The sequence below is a fragment of the Ostrea edulis genome, chromosome 7, assembly GCF_947568905.1.
Source record: "Ostrea edulis chromosome 7, xbOstEdul1.1, whole genome shotgun sequence".
NCBI classification, from domain to species: domain Eukaryota; kingdom Metazoa; phylum Mollusca; class Bivalvia; order Ostreida; family Ostreidae; genus Ostrea; species Ostrea edulis.
In genome coordinates this window covers 17,620,541-17,639,813 of record NC_079170.1, presented here as the reverse complement: position 1 = coordinate 17,639,813, position 19,273 = coordinate 17,620,541, and the positions used below count along the sequence as shown (strand labels likewise).

Below are 19,273 nucleotides of genomic sequence, written 5' to 3'. Positions count from 1 at the left end.
CAAACACCGTTCAAATAAAGTATTAAATTTATTGTTCTATAAATGCATACGTTATTTATTTTTCCTGGAAGCTAGAATAATTTATATATACAAATTAAAGGTTTGACTGATTTCAAATAAAAGTATATACGATACCTATGGTATGTCAATCTAAATTCAAATTAAAATATAGATCTACTTGTTATTCTGACCCCCTAGCTTTGATACTTTGTAGAGGAGCAGAATTATTAGTCTACTCTTTTTTTTTAAACATAAAACATGCAAGATAAGAAAAAATAAATACTAACAATTACAAATGCTATAAAAATAACAGTAATAAAAATAACATTCATGAGAAAATTTCTTTGTATTAAGAGCTCTATAGTTTGATGATTTTTTTTTAAAACATCCTTTGGGAGATTTTTCTAATGATAACATGTATATGAGCCAAATCTCAAAATATCTTCCAATTTGAATTTTATTTGTTTCTCTGTTAGCCAATTGCATGGTCAAATTGATACTGTTTGACTGACATAGAGATACATTTTTACTAAACTCTTATAGCATATAGTAATTCAGAGAACAACTCTGCAAAATATAAATCATAAAAATTTCTAAAAATTCAGTACAAGTCACAAAATAATTTAATTAAAAAGTTTACCAACGAATTTAAAATACCTCAAAAACATTAACAAAAATTTCACTGTAAAAAAAGTAAATTTATATAATTTAAATGCAAAAACTTTTTTTTTTAATCGTGATATATTTTTTTCTTTTTATTAGGACTATACCAAAAATCGGTATATGTAAGTGACTAGAATAAATGGGAAATAGAAGTGTTTTCTTTAAACACTCATTGCATGCAATACTGGTACTGAATTATTTACTTTTCAACATATAACACTAATAGACAAGAAATAAGCACTTGCATAATTTATAGTACTCTTCATATTAGTTTTTAAAACAAAACTTTCAAGGCCCATGGGCCTTAACAGTAACCTGAGTATAACACAACAAAACCTACATCAAAAGTATTGCATCAATCAAAACACGGGTCCTCAAAGATGACCTTAAAAACGGATGACCCGTGTCACAGTAGGTGTGGCACGCTAAAGAACCCTCACTGCTAAATGGCCAAAAGCGCCGAGCATAGGCCTAAATTTGAAGCCCTTCGTCGGCCTTGGTGACATCTCCATATGAGTGAAAAATTCTCTCTCTCGAGATGCTAAACAAGATACAATCAATTAATCAATTTCTGAGTGACTTCAGGTGACTGTTTTCATGGTGAAATTTTATTCAATCAATGAGGTTCATCGTTTCTAAATTAGACTGAAGTTGCCTGAACAGATATCTTTGAAATTTTTACTACAGACCTTGGACTCAGCTTAAATGTCCTTGGTCAATGGTGCGTGATCTTGACCTTCTGTGTCAACTATAACCCTCTAATATCTTTCAAATATAAATATTATATGATCTTTCCCTAACAATAAATATTTAAAAAAAAATAATTTGTGACCTTGACATGGCCCAGTGACACTTGCTTCAGAATCATGATATTTTTTTTTCAGTTATAGGCAATCTTTCTAAAGTCTATCCATTACAAACATGTGGTCCAGACACCAAGTACAAAAGAACAGAAGATGGACAGGTAGACAGAATGATGATTCCTATTAACCACTGTATATTCTGTTTTCAAAGAAGTCTACACTTAATTTGTTGGCTAGATGTTACTAAGAAAAGAAGATTTTAAAAGCTTTAATCAATTTTCACTATTTGATCCTTAAAGCCAGGACCAGAAACCATAGCCCAAGGGCCAAATGCTTTCACAATTTTAGACACTTTCCTGCTCAAATCATTAACCTGGTGACCAAGATTGTAAAGAAATAATATATCTTTACTGTATACACCACCGAGTCCCACCTAGCACCAGAATCCATGTCAGACCTAGGGGCCAAGAATTTCATAAAATGAGAAGTCTCTCCTCGTTATTATCATACACTCGGTTTGGTTGATTGATGTACAAGAATCGAGGAAAAGGATTATAAAGCATCTTCATCATATAAGTAATACAATCCCCCATAAGCACAATAATGGCAGACCTTGGTTTCATGAATTTTACAACTTTGGCAGAGGCATCTTTCTCATTATGACTATACACACAGTTTTTTCTGCTGCAATGTAGATGTCTATGTATTAAAGAATATATATTTAAAGACTGCATCATTTTTAAAGTTTTCCCCCCATTCCTCAACCCCCAATGGGGCATGGCCACAAATTTAATCCCTTTTGGGAATTTGATAATGTTAAGAGACGCCGAACAACAACAGATTGCATTAGGTCATGTACGAAAACTCAAGTGATCAAAATTCACCCCTTCGCATAAAGATGTACTGACAACTAATTATAGTTTTCTGTGCTCAGAAATACTCATTTGATTACATAACAAAATTAACACTAACAGTGTCAAGCTAGCTACTACATACATTATATAGAATCATTTGTTTTGATCAGAAATATGGTATATACACTTATATACAGATATACATATTATATACAGTGATACACACAACATACCACTCAAAACTACATCTATTTTTTCCTACAAAAAATTTGAGACAACCATTTGCAATATTGACAACCAACACTGTACATTCATATTCATGAAAAAGCAAAATTCATATATTTTGGATATATATTTACACTTCATGATTGTCAGTATTTTCAATACCAGTCTTAAAAATGTAGGCCATTTTTCTGCCATTTCAGTTTGAAATACTGTAATAAAATAAAATACTTAATTCAATAATACATAAATAATTATTGATCACCTTTACAGTACTATCAGTATTCCCTGAGGTGAATTTGTCAATCTTATCAACTAAAAAAACTTACAATTCATAAAAGACCATGAACTTTGAAATGGTTCTGGTCAGGTGTACACAAAATCAAAGATAAAAACCACATTCTATGCATACAAAATAATCATTGTTCATTAATCATATATCATACAATAGACAATATTTTCCTACATGAGATTTTATTGACATCTAATTTCTTTTCACATCGTCCAGCGAAACATTATACATGTATAAGGTACTCTCTACAGAATCTGTTGACTTACGAAGCGTAGTTTCCGAGAACAAGCTCAATAATGTTGGTCAAAACACCGAGGACCTCTCTACAGGCTAACTATTAAGGGGTGTCTAAAGATGTATGTTATTCAGCAGTGAGTTGAGGATGAATCTTGGTCGGAAGTGGCGGTCTCTGATGTGGGATTTTGATCGATAATGCCAAATTCTGAAGCTAAACCTGGTCCCAGTGATCCGCCATCACACGGAAGGCCAGATTCCACTAATGGTGTCTTGGTATACGGCTCTTGTACCCCAAAGCAAGCTTCTGGCAATGGGTTTTGACCTAGTATGGAAGTAAATGAAGATGAAAACTGTTCTGTACAGGGTGCATCAAAAATTGGCTCTTCCTTTACAAAGGTTGACCTTGAAAATGACCTTTGTTCAATACAACTGGTACTTGACTCCTGTTTCACAAAGGCTGTTTCTGAATATGAATGTCTACCACCAGACAAGGGTTCTATTGCTGCGCAAGTCTTGAGAGATGGAGATAGCCCAACATTGGAGCTCTGTATGAATGAGTCTTGTTCAGAAGTCTGAGATTCTGTAAATTCAGGTTTTATTTCTGATACTTCATTACCTCTTTTGATATATGACAACACACCAAACTCTCTCAGCTGCTCTTCGGCAATTTCAGCCCACCGATTCCCTGCTTTCCTGTTGAGTGGACTTGGGTGAGCCAGGCACTCCACCCTGAACTCCGGCAAGTTTCCGTTCTTCATTATGTTTTTCACACGGGTTTCAACGTACCGTCCTATTGCCACGACTACTTCCACCTTCAGAAGACGAATCACATCTGTGAGAGAAGCATCACAAATCTGATTCAGCTGATTCCTCTTCTCTGCAGGGAGGATGTCAGGTGGTGTTATATTGCTGCCCGTTTTTGACAAGAACGACAGAGGACAAATGTTATGTAGAAAGCAGTGCTGGAAGAAATTATCTGGATGTCCACATAAATTCTTGATTAGCGTCCACAGTTTCTTGCCACTGACCTGAAACAAATTATTCAAAAAATCTTTGACATTTTAACAGTTCATATTACTATCTATTACCTTTATTGATTTTGCTCTATACATGTATAAATGTAAATCATTAAAAAGAGCAGATTCACTAAAATCCATGTGCTAATTCCCTCCTTGAATTTAACCAATGAAAACAACTGGTAGGTATGAATTTCTTAGCTGACCTTTTACCTTTGCATAAATGGCATACGCTAAATATAAAATTGTCAGTTACACATGTATGTTAAATAATAGAGAGACATTACAGCAGCTCCGCGCCATCATGTGACATCATAGGTTTTTGCAAAATCTTTATCTAAATAAACTTTGTACATGATAGAAATATATCTTTTGTAGGAATTCTATTCACTGGGTATCATGAAAAAATTGGTAAACTATTTGATACAGAAAAAGTTGATATATTTAATATAAAACCAAGGGAAATAGTCCTGACCTGGGGGAACTGAATCTTGATAACTCCCTCAGTAATATATACTTTATCTGTACAACAACAATGGAGATTTTGTCAGATCTAGAGTAAGACAATTGTAAACCTAGATCACAAAGTTAGGAAATAACTATATCATTTCATACTAGAAATGTATCCAAAAGACTTCATTATTATGAGTGTGGGATTGGGAAATTCTACCAAGGGCACAAAATTCACAGTCTAGGATGAGGTTTCGCTGAATCCTAGACAGTGAATCTTGTCCGCCAAAGGGGAATGTCCTTATTCCACACAGGTTAATAATGAAGGATTATTTTTCTCATTTTATCTACAGTTCAGAAGATTCAAAATCATCAAATTTTGTTTTACCTACCAACCCTACCTAATTTTTATGGGAGTGATATACATTGATATAGCAAACACATAACATATATTTTATTTTGGCCTGAGGTAAAATGATGCAGTAAACCACAACATGTGAGTTGGTTTTAACTCTTTCCCCCTGGAATTCAACTGTTTATGTGGTGGAATGGATGAAAGGGGACTGCATTGGGAGTGAAACTGGCCATCAGGGTGGGGCATTTTCAGCAAAAATCATTTTGTTTGTACCTCAGATCTGGTGCAATCTAGTCCTAGAATGGGTCTTTTGGGATGTTCCCATGCTGGTTTCAGGATATGCCCCTGGATTTCTAACCAATCACAAACAAAGGTTCTCTCTCCAAAAGGTACCTGAAATTTAATGTACAAAAATATCAAATTGCAATTTCATACCTTTGCATATACCTTATCAAAAAAAGATCTGGTAATTTAACCGATACAATACTATAAATGTTTACTTTTTAACATTGAAAATTTACTGCAAGCATATATACTAATTTAAAAATCAGTAATACATGTATAAGTACACAATCATACGGTAGTATTTTACAAGGTTTTAAAACTATTTTGTTTATTAAGGTATTTATACAGGGCTTGAAGCCAACTTTTTATGTCACCAGTCCAGCCGGACTGATAGGGTATAATTTCAACCAGTCCGCAGAAAAATTTACCAGTCCAACAGAGTTTTCCAGAAATAATTAACATATTTCGTTAATGTTATTAAAATGAAATTTAACTCAATATGCCTCAGACAATATTTCAATGTTCACTTAAATGTGGGATTTATATATTACATCTTCATATATCTACAGATCGAAGCATGCCAAATGTGTAAATAAAATTTCATTAACTTTATATTTTCCAAAATGATGCTTTAGAAAATTAACCAGTCCCATCAGACAAATGCCAGTCAGTCCGCCAGACTTTTAACCAGTCACAGACTGACGGGCATATGTTAATTTCGAGCCCTGTTATATAGGTTTTTATATAGGTTTTAATCAATATCAAATTGAACATACACCACTTTGAACCATTCCCCATGGCCCCGGATTTATCCCCACAAAGAGAACTTTTTTCTCCGATTTGCAAAATTTCCTTATAAACTCTTTAAAAGTTTGAAATGCATAAACAGCTGGACTGTAAACATGGGCAACAGGCTCATCAAAAGTAAGGCCTTGAAGATTTTCACACAGCACTCTCTGCGTTTGTAACAATGCATTTCCGACTTCACTCAATGTGTCATCTCTTTCAAAGTTTAGAATGGTCTCTGGAACACCACTGTCACCGTTATCCAAGTCCTTAGGAGTTATTATTGCTGACCAATTGCCATAAAATGGATCAGGTGGCAAGGAGATTTCTTGATTATTGGATTTTGTATATGGTTTGGCAAGAGAAGATTTATTGCTGGTTTTATACTTTCCAAAGTTTGAATTTGTTTCCCTGGGTTCACTCATGTAAGAACTGTTGTTGAACACTTGTGCTTGACGATTATAGCTATACTCAGTGTTTGGATAGTAATGAGAAGCAAACTGGTCTACGGAGAAACTATTTGGCATTATATTTATGGGCACAGATCCAGGGTAAGGAGTATTTCCCATTCCGTAGTTGTGTGGGTAGCCGGCGGTGTTCACAAAGTTACTTGTGCCGTATTCGTGATATTCGGGTGTTGGCTGTGAGTATTGTGTGGGATAAGCGTAATAATTATTTGCCACACTTCCATATCCAGAGGGTTGAAATTGATTCTGACCGGAATAATAACTGTCTGGTACGTATGGAACATTATTTTCCCATGGGCCCTGGTACTCCTGCTTCACAAAATTATTTTCATTTTGTTGAAACTGATTCGGATGAGAAATGCCATCAGCGTATGCCGAATATAGATAATTCCTGTTGTCCATCGCTGATACAGTATTCTCTCTGTAAAGGTTATCAATAATTATGTTTCCATTTTTTTCCTCCTCACATTCTTTTGTTGCTCAGCCTGCAGAATCCGCAAACACTTGAAAGCCAGCGCAACGTCAGTTTGATAACATCTATTCGCTCCAGTCTTCCTAGCTTGTATTCATATGAAGCTTTACTCTGAATTTTAAGGCATTTCGCTCTTATCAATCCATAGAAATGTGAAAATCTGCTGTTTTACACTTAATAAAACTGACTATCCATTTTATAACCTTACTTTCATTTTTCATTTTGTTTTGGTGACTGGTGTTGATAATTCATAGTAATTCGAGTCGGACTAGTTAATTTCTCATAAATATAAGCCACCAGCAAATTGCGTTATTAAATCTAAGATTCATGTTACAATTTTTACATTAATAAACGTTAGCTTATTGTTATTTTTACTCTATCTTTATCTTTATTCATGTTTGAACCTCATGGTACGAATATTTTCAGCATGACGTAGCAACACATTGACCTTTTTCAACTTCCGGTGAACTTCAATGTGATAGAAGTTTCTGGGAGAGCACGATTATGGAAGAATATGTTCGAGATCCATGGTATTTTAAAATTTTAAATCATGTTTTTACACATTGTATTGTTTGATTGCTTATTTACAGTGGAGGAAACATTTACGAACATGTTAGATACACATGTTACATCAGTGGGGAGGGGGGGGGGTGTTGTTGCATAAGATTGTTGCGTTACAAAATGCAGGTAGTTCTGTTTAATATCAGCTGAAGTTCATATGTAACAGGTTTTACGAAATGGATATGGAATCTTGGTGAGGGTTTTTATTTTAGTGAAACGCAGTTAATACTCACTGCGAAGATTGGTTGCAGGTCAACATGATGAAAGTAGTACTTCGTTGTTCCTTTTTTGAATAATGTTATTGGTAGGATTTTATCATTGTATTTTCTTACAGTCCCTACAGAATAGTGGATGACTGTGGAGGAGCTTTTGCCCTGGGGGCTGTGGGAGGAAGTGTGTTTCATACTATCCAGGGATTCAGAAATGCAGTAAGTTTTTATTAGATTAAAATGCTAAGACTGTATAGTCTGAGGCCAATGTTCAGAAAAATGTTCAATAGTTACACTTTCTTGATATGTGTAGCCTGTGTGAACGTAATCAAATCTAATTTCAATTATACTGTGAAACTTGATGAATCCAGACATGCTGCATACAATACAGATTTAATTTAGATGACATTTGGAATTAAAAAAAAAAAATTGTGATTTACAAAAGGAAGTTTGGTGTCAAAACATGTGTACAGTTTACAGATTTCACATTAGTCAACATCTGTGTTAGACTGTAATATCATTATTAGGTTCACATACTGACATCTGTCTTGTTTAAAGTTTATAAACACATTTTACTAAATTACATGACTTATTTTAAAGCAAGAAATATTTTAAGAAAATGAAGTATATATTCATGCACAGTTTTAAAAGTTTCACCCAATGTACAAGGGACATGATGAAATCTCTTCAATGCATCCAGAATCTTTGTGGTCTCAAACGACTCTACTAGTATCACTTTACTGTCCGTAATACAATATACCCTAGGCATGGATACATGGCGTGGTCGGCATTGCACCTTCTGTGATGTAACTGCACTATGACAAGGAAAGGTAGCAGTAGTTTACATGAATACTGGAGTTGGAAATCAATACTATTGTATGTTTACACTTAACTGACCATGGAGACAAAGACGAGCAGTTATCAAATCACAAACTTCTGCAGGAAAACATTATGAAACTAATGCACTTAAATTTATATGCACCATTGTTTCATCACTTGCATTTGCGCCCAATTTTATTTAGTGTTATTGTTCTGTGTCTGTTCTGTCTGTTCTGTCTTTTCTTTGTCTTTTCCATTAAATTGTATTATTATGTGTCCTCTAACTTTCTTAGGCTAAAGGAACCAAATTAAGAGGTGCACTTACCAAGGTTGTAACAAGCAGTCCAAGGACAGCAGGTATGTGTGTGTGTTGTTTACGTCTTATTGTGAGGATATCAAATGTCAAAATAAAATAAAGCAGGATAAATCAGATGGAAATCTTTAGTTCATGTGGTACATGTGTACCATCTTGGCTATTGACGATCATACATAAGGGTCATTACCACAAGGTCATAAAAAATGTAGGGTTAAATCTAAAAAAAAATCTAGCAGGCCATTAGATAGGAAATCAATTTTTATTTTTTTCTCATATGTCCCAAACAGTTTGGGAAAATAGAAAACCTATGAAATTGGTGTCTCACAGTCTGTTCCCTCCTCCCTTTTGAATGTTGCATACTCGGCCTACACCTGCAACCTTTACCTGAGGCCTTAGTAACTATTCACACACATTTACTAAACTTGTCATCATATTCCCATGGAAGTGCAGTGTTAAAGCTAGTAATGTTTAAAATCAGTCGGATGAAATTTAGTGCAATCTGTGAAAGAGTAGGCACCTAGGCGTTGTACATACACTCACAATTTACATTCAGCCTTTGGAGTGAAAGATAGTGGAGATAATGAAAGCATGATATCCTTTTTAAGTTTGGATAATGGGTTTATCGTGCATTGCAGGTAGTTTTTCTATGTGGGGTTTACTGTTCACAACCTCAGACTGTTCATTGGCACATATCAGAGGAAAAGAAGACCCATGGAATTCCATTATGAGTGGATTTGCCACAGGTTTTATCCTAGCCCTACCAAGTAAGTGAAAGACTTTCTATCTTTAATAACTGTACAGATGGGTACTTGATTATTTTGCTGAATGGACAAACTGTAAATGAATGACATGCCATTACATTCCTGGTGAATATTATATTGTATGAGTGGTTATTATATTGTATGAGTGAATATTATATTGTATGAGTGAATATTATATTGTATGAGTGGATATCATATTGTATGAGTGGATATCATATTGTATGAGTGAATATTATATTGTATGAGTGGATATCATATTGTATTAGTGGTTATTATATTGTATGAGTGGATATCATATTGTATGAGTGAATATTATATTGTATTAGTGGTTATTATATTGTATGAGTGGTTATTATATTGTATGAGTGGATATTATATTATATGAGTGAATATTATATTGTATGAGTGGTTATTATATTGTATGAGTGGTTATTATATTGTAGGAGTGGTTATGATATTGTAGGAGTGGTTATTATATTGTATGAGTGAATATCATATTGTATGAGTGGATATCATATTGTATGAGTGGATATCATATTGTATGAGTGGTTATGACATTGTATGAGTGGTTATTATATTGTATGAGTGGTTATTATATTGTATGAGTGGTTATTATAAATCATAGTTGTTACAACATACTTATTTCAGTGACCACTCTATAATCATGAATGATAAAACATCAGAAATAACATATATATTTTCTATCCTAGATGGTTATTGGGCTGCAACAGGATCTGGAATGATTGGTAAGAACTATATTTGTCATATGTAATTTTATGACTTATAAGTAAGATTTTAGGGAATTTATTTGGTCAAAAAATTCATGTCTGACAGTTTAGCGCATTCTATTGCCAAAGGTATTTTTCTTGCCAAGAATATGTTGTCATTTAATATGATTGAGACTGATAGTCCAAAAATATATGCCAAAGAGAATATAACTCTTTATATTCATTATATGAGAGGGGCCAATTACAAGTAAAGACAATATACTATGAAGAAATATTTATTTTCTTGGTAAAGTAAGAAAAACATGCATGAACATAATTTGTGTCATCAAATGAAAAATGGATTAGAATTGAGATTAATCTTGATCTGAAATTAACGATCGGATTCTTGTGACAATTTTGTATGACTTATACCATGGGTCAATGACAAATTCCTCCAATATGCTGTGGAAAAAATACCACACACTTATATTTGCAATTATACACAGTAACTGTTTAATTATGGGGGGAGGGAGGGGGGTTGAGATATGTCAGAGAAATGACTTATAATGGGAATTAAAAGTGATTTGTGGAATTTCCACACATTTATTGTAAATCTTTGACTAGTCGTGAGTTATATAAAAGGAATATTCCTTCTAACTTTCATCTTTCTTAAATAGCCTATAAAATGAAAAATTACACAGCCTAAATTTCATAATCTTATGAATCTTAATTTTAAATAAGTTTAAAAGTTAGATTTTAAATATAGCCCAAATATTAAATTGCACTACCGAAATTTTATACTTCATAGCCTTGATTTTATTATCATACAATTTAAAAGTTAATTGTCTAACCTAGATGTTGAATTACATAGCCTAAGTTTAAAGTTTCATAATCAAAGTTAATTAATATATATCCCAGATGTTAAATTACATAGCATAAATTTTATTCTATAACCTTAATTTTATATCACACAATTGAAAAGTTTAATCATATAACCTAGATGTTCAATTACACAGACTTAATGTTAAATTACACAGACTTAATGTTAAATTACACAGACTTAATGTTATATTACACAGACTTAATGTTAAATTACAGTCTAAATTTCATACTTCATAACCTTAATTTTATATCACACAATTGAAAAGTTTAATCATATAATCTAGATGTTCAATTACACAGACTTAATGTTAAATTACACAGACTTAATGTTAAATTACACAGGCTTAATGTTATATTACACAGACTTAATGTTAAATTACACAGTCTAAATTTCATACTTCATGACCTTAATTTTATATCACACAATTTAAAAAGATTAATTATATAACTTAAATGTTAAATTACACAGCCTAAATGTTAAATTACACAGTCTAAATTTTAAATGGCACCGTCTAAATGAGGGATTTAATTTTCCAGGAGGAATGCTGCTAGGAATGATTGAGGGAATCAGCATAATGATGAACCGCTGGGCAGGAGAAGAAGCTTACAGAGGTAAGTCGTAACCACCCACCGGATCAAGAAGTATCGGCAAGAAAAAAGCAAGTCTTTCCCAAAATAATTCACTCTTCATTTCATGATGAGATTTCTCCTGTGCATTGTCAGTCACTTTTCAGCTCTAAGAATCTTCTTTAGAGTTCTTCTAATCCTTGAGCAATACAAAGATTATAATGTCATGAGGTATCACCTTAAGTTTCTTTATAGTACTTTGATTAAAAAAAAATCTTCAAAATCTAGAGATTTGATGCCTTTTCTGTAAGATTTAAATTGCATCCAATCAACAATGGAAAATTTTACAAAAGATATCAAATATGAAAAGCAAGAGACTTTTGAAAGTCTTGTCATTTTGTTTACATGCAGTTAAATATCAGAAAGCTGTCAGTAAATTTCTGTGTTTGCATTTGATTGATAAAGTTTTAGTGTAGTGACATGTTTCTGATGTCTTGATTAGACAATATGCTTGAGAATTGCTAGGGATATGCATTTTCATGGAACCAATGTTCCTCCAAAAGACATAACAATCACTGGCAATTAATCGATGTTGAATTGTTTGTAAATATTGGGTCAAATTTGGGAAGGGGAGGGGGGGGGGGGGGGGTGTTAGTGCCATGTGCCTTTGTTCAAAATTCTAGGACTTCATAGCTTACTTCTTTGTTCAAAATTCATAGATTTTATGATATTGATAATCTGAAAGTGGGAGATTAGTTTGTTCCAAGTAATTGGTGTGGAAATTTGTAAAGGAATACATAAGAAATCTTAAAGTAAGGGGGGGGGGACTGATTATAAGAAAATAGCCAGAAATTTAGAAAATGTAGATGGAACTAGAATATTGAGTTTCTCATAAGACATTAATCTGATAATCTAGAATGGTCAGGTTTTCTGTTGATATTAGTGTGGTCCATGCATACATTGTTACGAAGTTTGAACAGCATTTTGTAGAACTGTGAATGTATGGTGAAATGTAACTATTTACTGGTTCTGCACCAATAACGGAAATAATTATGAACGTTTACATGATGTAACAATTTGAAATATTGGCATGGCTATATAATTTGTCAAGATAACAATTATCTTATACTGTTTCAGAAAATTCGAGTTTCAATAGGTGATACGGAGTGATATGTTCTCTCCCCTTTCTCGTTTCAATTTTAATTCCAGTTAATGTTTCATTTGAATTTATGAAGGATATTGTTGTTCTGTTAATAATTTTGTTTTTGTTTAGAAATTATATGAAAATGATATGGCAGGATGAACTCTATTAAGAGTGCATTTATTTTAATTCTTTCGTTTCGGTTAAGTGTAATTTTTATTGTTTAGTAAAAGTATAATCTAAAATACGAAAAATTGCTGAGCGAAAAAAAAAAAGAAGACACAAGTGTTAAAGGGAGGTGATTTTTATCTTTGCAGAAAATGATACGAATCGGAAACTATTTGAAGATCCTCATGCAGAGATTCCACAGCCACAAACTCCAGCGATAGGCTCTATATTTGGAATGTTTGGTCCACAGGCACAAACAAGTCAATGATCCAGTTCATCTAGAATTTTAATAGAAATTTTTTTGTGACTGCAACATATTTTCATTCATATTCATCAAGCTGTGAAAAGCAAAGCATTTTCTGTGGACAGTTGAAAACTTCTGATCTTTTAGAAGATGCGAATGTTTCACGTGGACTAAGGATGAACAGTGTGTAGGACAGCAGGGCCTTACGTGTAGTTGGGGTCACTGATGTGAATGTCCTCATTTTTGAACAATTTCAAACATTTGTAGGGATATGAATCGTGCAAAAACTACCCAAGACCACACATACAGGCGTAGGCTAGAGAACTTTTGTATGATGAAACATATTTTCAAACTGAACCATGTTTAGGAATTATGCATGTTTACATCTCTGTTTAAATATGTAAGGGTATGGAGGGTTCTTGATACAGTTGAAATTTTCACCAAATCATAGTATTTGATTTCACATTAAAAAGATCTGAGTTTTAAGTGGACAGAAACAAAATACAGATGTTACAGTTCAGTAAGTTAATGTAAGCATATAGTGTCTTCATTATTAACAGCAAATCTGATTTGTTTGTTCTGTCAGGAGAGTTATCTCCCGTAGAACAGAAGTTTGCTGTTTTATCGTCGTTGTTTTGTTTTCAAACCATATAAAATGCAAAAATCAATAAAAATAAAAAAAGATTTTCAAAAAAGTGAAAACATTCCTCTGTGTTTGTTATTTCCGCGACAGACTCAGTGGCTTAGATGTAAATGTTGATGAAATTATTGCAGATTCTCCACACACAGAGCTTGTCCGTCACGTAAAAAATGAGGGTTTTAGGTCATTCAAATTGTCATAATCTAGGGTCGTTTTTCACGTGTCTCTACACGGGTTTCTGCAAGTTCAAACGAAAATTCACAGAGAGGGGACGTCGTCTATCTTGCGCTTTGCATTTCCTGTGATATGCACACCAAATTGACATGGAGTCAAATAATTGAAGCTATCATAAATTCAATTATTGCTCGCAATAATTGAGTTGATGCGTGTATCAACTCAATTATTGCTCTCTTCAATTCATTTGATATGCACATCAATTCAATTATTGATTTCATGCGCACATTAATTTAATTGATGATGCGTGTATTATTATTGCTCGCATCAATGTGGTGGAAATATTGCTCGCGAACATTAATTTAGAGTTCCGTATAAATGATTTCATCTCTTTATTCAGTTGAAGATATCATGGATCATTTATAACGATATTGCATAAGGAATTAATGCGCATAGCAACTCTTTTAAAGAAATCATTAAATGTGGGTATGTTAGTTAAATTAAATTGCTGCTCTCTTTAAAATATTTACTGTGCACATCTATTGACATTAATTCAATCATTGCGCGCATGAATTCAATTGATGCGCGCATGAATTCAATTCGAGAGAGTAATCATTCAGTTAATGCTCGCATTTATCGAATTATCGCGCATCAATTCAGCAGAATAAGTAGTGTAATCAATATTTCAATAAATGCACGCAATAATTCAGATTCCATGAATTATTTGCAGAGATTGTCGTGCGCATCTAATGAATTGGCGATATCGTGAAATAAGTAAAGATATCTTTAATTATTTGAATATATGTTAATTTGGCGCTCCATATTGCAGATATCCTGTTATTGTATTGGCTAACAGACCATATACCTCAATTGTGAACAAAGGATCGACTTTGTACTGCGGGGAGGGGGTGTCATCAATTTCTTGAATAGTCTTTTTGTCATGGAGTGTATTTTGTGTGTGTATGATATTAACGGACCCAGAAGGGAGAAAATATGGAGGTTGCAACCTACTCCAGTCTGCGGGAAATCCCCCCTCCCCTGAAAAAAAGGGATATTTTTCCATTGCATGTTTGGGGCGGAAAAGGTACCTTCTAAATTCTTAAACCCATCCCTTTTGAAAAAAAAATATTCATAATCCACTTAAAAATTTTGATGATGACATTCATCATCAAAATTTTCAAGTGGATTCTGAATTTGTTAGCTTAGTCCTTTGATCTGTACATGTCGTGTTCTTATTGGTTAAAGAATTAAAACACTCACAGGAAAGCGCGTGTAATTTACAGGGCTGTTAAAGAATTAAAACACTCACAGGAAAGCGCGTGTAATCTACAGGGCTGTTAAAGAATTAAAACACTCGCAGGAAAGCGCGTGTAATTTACAGGGCTGTTAAAGAATTAAACCACTCACAGGAAAGCGCGTGTAATTTACAGGGCTGTTAAAGAATTAAAACACTCACAGGAAAGCGCGTGTAATCTACAGGGCTGATAAGCTGGTATGAATGACGGCGTACACAGACTTTATTGCATTGCCAATTAACAGCTAGTCTACCAATGATCAATCTATTGTTTGAAAAAGAAGGCGTGGTTGATTCATTCAAGGAATACTAGTAAAGCAGCATTCTGAGAACAAAAAGAAAAATCTTTTGCAATTGCATGTCACGTATTTGTTAGTAAACATTTCTTAGAATAGACCAAGGCAACAACTCTACCACACAACGCTTACACAAATTCATAGAAAGCTGCACTATTTCTACATGATTTCATGTCATCTCAACATTATGATAATTTCCACACAAAAATCGTGCCCTGCACATATTTCATGTTTTCACCGTCGACAAATTGGACCATTCATTATAGTTTTGTTTCCGCATACATTGCATTGCTTACGGCATTTTCGCACACATGGAAAGAGATCGTGGTCTTGGACTTTGAAGGGCTGTCTGCCGTGTACAATTCCCCGGAGAACACCCCCCCCCCCCTCCCCACCATTAGTTTTACTCGATCCATCATATTCTTTTGTATTTCTTATCAGTGGCAGTCGGGGAAGCGATCAGAAGCTGTATACAGGAATCATTTACTTATTTGGTACTGCTTATGCGATTCGGGGTTATGCAAGTAATTATCCATTTACCCCGTGTCAGATCCACTAGTAAAATCCATGTATTCGTATCCTTTATTTCTGCTGACAGAAATATTGGTTGCAGTAACTAACGAGGAACGGGTAAGCTGGACCGATATATGGGGAGGGCGGGTGAAAGCGGGATACCCCCCCCCCCCCCCACACACACAAATTAATTTGGTTGAGGTAGTCCATTCTGTATCGCCCGTCATAAATCTTAATGCTAACTGTAACAAATTTTGTTTGTATCCCCCACTCCCCAATTTCACCTCATTAAACTTAGATCCAAAATTCACTGACCCACGGATGAAACCCCATGCACACGAGCTGGTCAAAGGAGTGGGCCTTTATCAAATCAGCCATTTATAACAGAGAATCCATTGTTTATCTCCACAGAATAATTGATAGACGCGGAGAAAGTGATGTTATTATAGATTGAAATCTTTTTAAACCCGTCTCTATCACCGTGTCTCGTAAGCACTAAATCGACTGAGGCGATTTAATGATTGTGTTTTTTATTTTTTTAATAGAATTTTCTCATACAGGAATCAATTTTCTTTACGCGCTTCATGAGCAGATTGAAGTCATCTTAATCTGATGTCAGTTGTTTGTCTTGGTGGGAGAAAAATTACGAGTATCGTCATCTTTTCGTTAAAGTGCACACTGTGTGGGTACAATATTTAGTGGTAACTAATAAATTAAAATCCACGTGTACTATTAACTAAAAGATAAACGAAAAACATAAGCATCCTGAAATATACACGTGTCACTACTGATTATCTCATAGCGAATGTATTTTCTCATTTTTAACATCCCACGTACGGAAAGGTGGAAATATCCTGGGGTTTTTTTTTTTGGGGGGGGGGGGTGCCCTCGGATCAACCTGACAACCCCCCCCCCCAACCCCCAACCCCCCAATGTTATAGAATTTTTGTAAAGCTATTTATAAAAAGTTTTAATGTTGCTAAAAACCCACGTGTACCTTAACATTTTCTAATGAAATTTGCATTATTCACGAATCTTTACTTGAAAATTTAATGGGGAAAAAAATTACCTAAAAATTGAAATAATTCAGAAACGTCTTTTATTGGTGCATATCATGCTTTTATGACCGATTTTTAAAATAGTTCTTTGATCAAATTATAGAAAATCCCAAGTAAACACAGCAAAATTCTACTTCATTTAATGCGTCCAAAATCTTGGGTATCCTATAACCTAAAATTCCTGCTCTCGTACCTGCCAATCAAAGGGCTTTTAATGCTTTCTGTGCGTCATAGCACCACTTTCCGAATTCATGTTTTCCCTTTCAGATACTAAATATATCCCCAGAGTAAATGATTCTCAAAGTTTGATATAATGAATTTCTAAAATCTAAATTCAACGGTAGAGCTCTACTGAATATAACTTTTGATTACATCCAATGATTAATGAATAAAATTAACAGAATTAAATAATTTCATTCAATAAAAAAGATAATACATTGACAATTATGCACAACACGGTCCTCAGAAAGGTCTGGTCAATGATAAACTTATTACATTGACTTTTACCCTGTGACCCAGTCAGGTCAATAATGTGTTTATTACATTTAGTTCGTCAATACAGCTTATCATTGGGTCAAATGCTGTCTGACGTGTTTCATACCGATTGTTAAGCCGTTCTTAGCACACTGATTTTGACTACGGATAACTCCGTTTACCTGAGCAGGATATAGGGCTCACGGCGGGTGTGACCGGTTGACAGGGGATGCTTACTCCTCCTAGGCACCTGATCCCACCCCTGGTGTGTCCAGGGGTCCGTGTTCGTCCAACTATCTATTTTGTATTGCTTATAGGAATTATGAGATTGATCACTGTTCGTTATCTTCGCCTTTCATTAACTTTCACCTTGTGACCCAGTCAGGTCGATAATATACTTTTTATTTACATTAACCTTGACCTTGTGACCCGGTCAGGTCAATGATATATTATTATTATAATACATTTATATAGCGCATTATCTAATTAAGCGCTATACATGTAACACAATAAAAACAAACTAAAACAAAGAACAATAAATACACAGAAAAAGGCATACAATGTACATATTACATTGACTTTGACCTTGTGACCCAGTCAAGTCAATACTATACTTAATACATTAACGTTGATCTTGTAGCCCAAAACCTAAATTGGCAATTTCCTTTGAAATTTATGGTGAAAAAGTGAAGATAACGAACAGTGATCAATCTCATAAGTCCTATAAATACAAAATCAAGAGTTGGGCATGCAAACACGGACCCCTGGACATATCAGAGGTGGGATAAGGGCTTAGAAAACCGTGAGTCCTATTTCTCGATCGGGTAAACAAAGTAATCCGTAGTCAAACAAGTCGGACAGCATTTTACCCAATGACAGGTTGTATATAAGGTCATATACTCAGTATCTTGCATTCTAAGAAAAACATGGAGAATGAACAATTTTTGAGTAAGCATATAATTATGTAGCCGTGTGAAAATTTTGTAAATAATTGTTAATTATGATTGAAATGAATTAAATTTGCAGTTGATAAGATTGTATAATAAAGTTTCTATTAAAACATATGCCAAAACGATGGCAAGCAGCTTTGATTTTATCTAATTTCCAATTAATTGATGTAATTAGTATTTTTCCGCCAAGAGGTTTGGTGAGGTTTTGTGCGTTTTACACAGGTGCTTGTGGACAGGACTATGATCATATATTATGATCGGTGATATGACATTTTTGAATGGTTTCTATGCGAGATTTGTGTATTCCATTGAACTAGATAAACTCTGAAGTTACATATTTTATCAAAAATACGTCTGAAATACCCAAGGAATTGAACATTTAAAAATAAAAGAAGGGGGGTACCGGAAGTCCTGTCCACAAGCACCTGTGGCGTTTTATAGTCATGCGACTTTAGACCAGGGTTATTTTTTTTTTCATATTGTCCAGTGGGTTTGAAGAGCTCAGACACCTAATTTGTTGTTATAGTTGGAGCTATTTTGCCATCAGGGTATGTTGGGTTTTTCTTTGGTTTTTTTTCAGTCGGCGCTATTGATTAT

At 34.1% G+C, this 19,273-nt stretch overlaps 2 protein-coding genes across 2 annotated transcripts; one reads left to right on the top strand and one right to left on the bottom strand.

Moving 5' to 3' along the window:
* Positions 1–9: 9 nt before the first annotated feature.
* LOC125654498 (uncharacterized) lies at positions 10–7,333 on the bottom strand. The gene is made up of 3 exons (XM_048884460.2): positions 5,954–7,333; positions 5,166–5,285; positions 10–4,099 (listed from the first exon to the last, which is right to left on the bottom strand). The coding sequence occupies exons 1-3, from the start codon at positions 6,830–6,832 to the stop codon at positions 3,200–3,202; spliced, it is 1,899 nt and encodes a 632-aa protein (XP_048740417.1). The 5' UTR covers positions 6,833–7,333; the 3' UTR covers positions 10–3,199.
* On the top strand, positions 7,321–13,979 carry LOC125655731 (mitochondrial import inner membrane translocase subunit Tim17-A-like). Its single transcript, XM_048886175.2, has 7 exons — positions 7,321–7,432; positions 7,798–7,891; positions 8,785–8,848; positions 9,443–9,571; positions 10,279–10,314; positions 11,695–11,769; positions 13,183–13,979. Exons 1-7 carry the CDS (start codon positions 7,407–7,409, stop codon positions 13,299–13,301), a joined length of 543 nt encoding a protein of 180 aa, XP_048742132.1. The 5' UTR covers positions 7,321–7,406; the 3' UTR covers positions 13,302–13,979.
* Positions 13,980–19,273: the final 5,294 nt, after the last annotated feature.

Coding starts and splice junctions, on each gene's coding strand:
- LOC125654498 (XM_048884460.2), bottom strand. CDS start 6,832: ATGGACAACAGGAATTATCTATATTCGGCATACGCTGATGGCATTTCT. Junction 5,286..5,953: donor GGGGAATGGTTCAAAGTGGT/GTATGTTCAATT, acceptor ATTAAATTTCAG/GTACCTTTTGGAGAGAGAAC. Junction 4,100..5,165: donor TAGATTGCACCAGATCTGAG/GTACAAACAAAA, acceptor AATTTGTTTCAG/GTCAGTGGCAAGAAACTGTG.
- LOC125655731 (XM_048886175.2), top strand. CDS start 7,407: ATGGAAGAATATGTTCGAGATCCATG. Junction 7,892..8,784: donor TCCAGGGATTCAGAAATGCA/GTAAGTTTTTAT, acceptor TAACTTTCTTAG/GCTAAAGGAACCAAATTAAG. Junction 10,315..11,694: donor AACAGGATCTGGAATGATTG/GTAAGAACTATA, acceptor TTAATTTTCCAG/GAGGAATGCTGCTAGGAATG.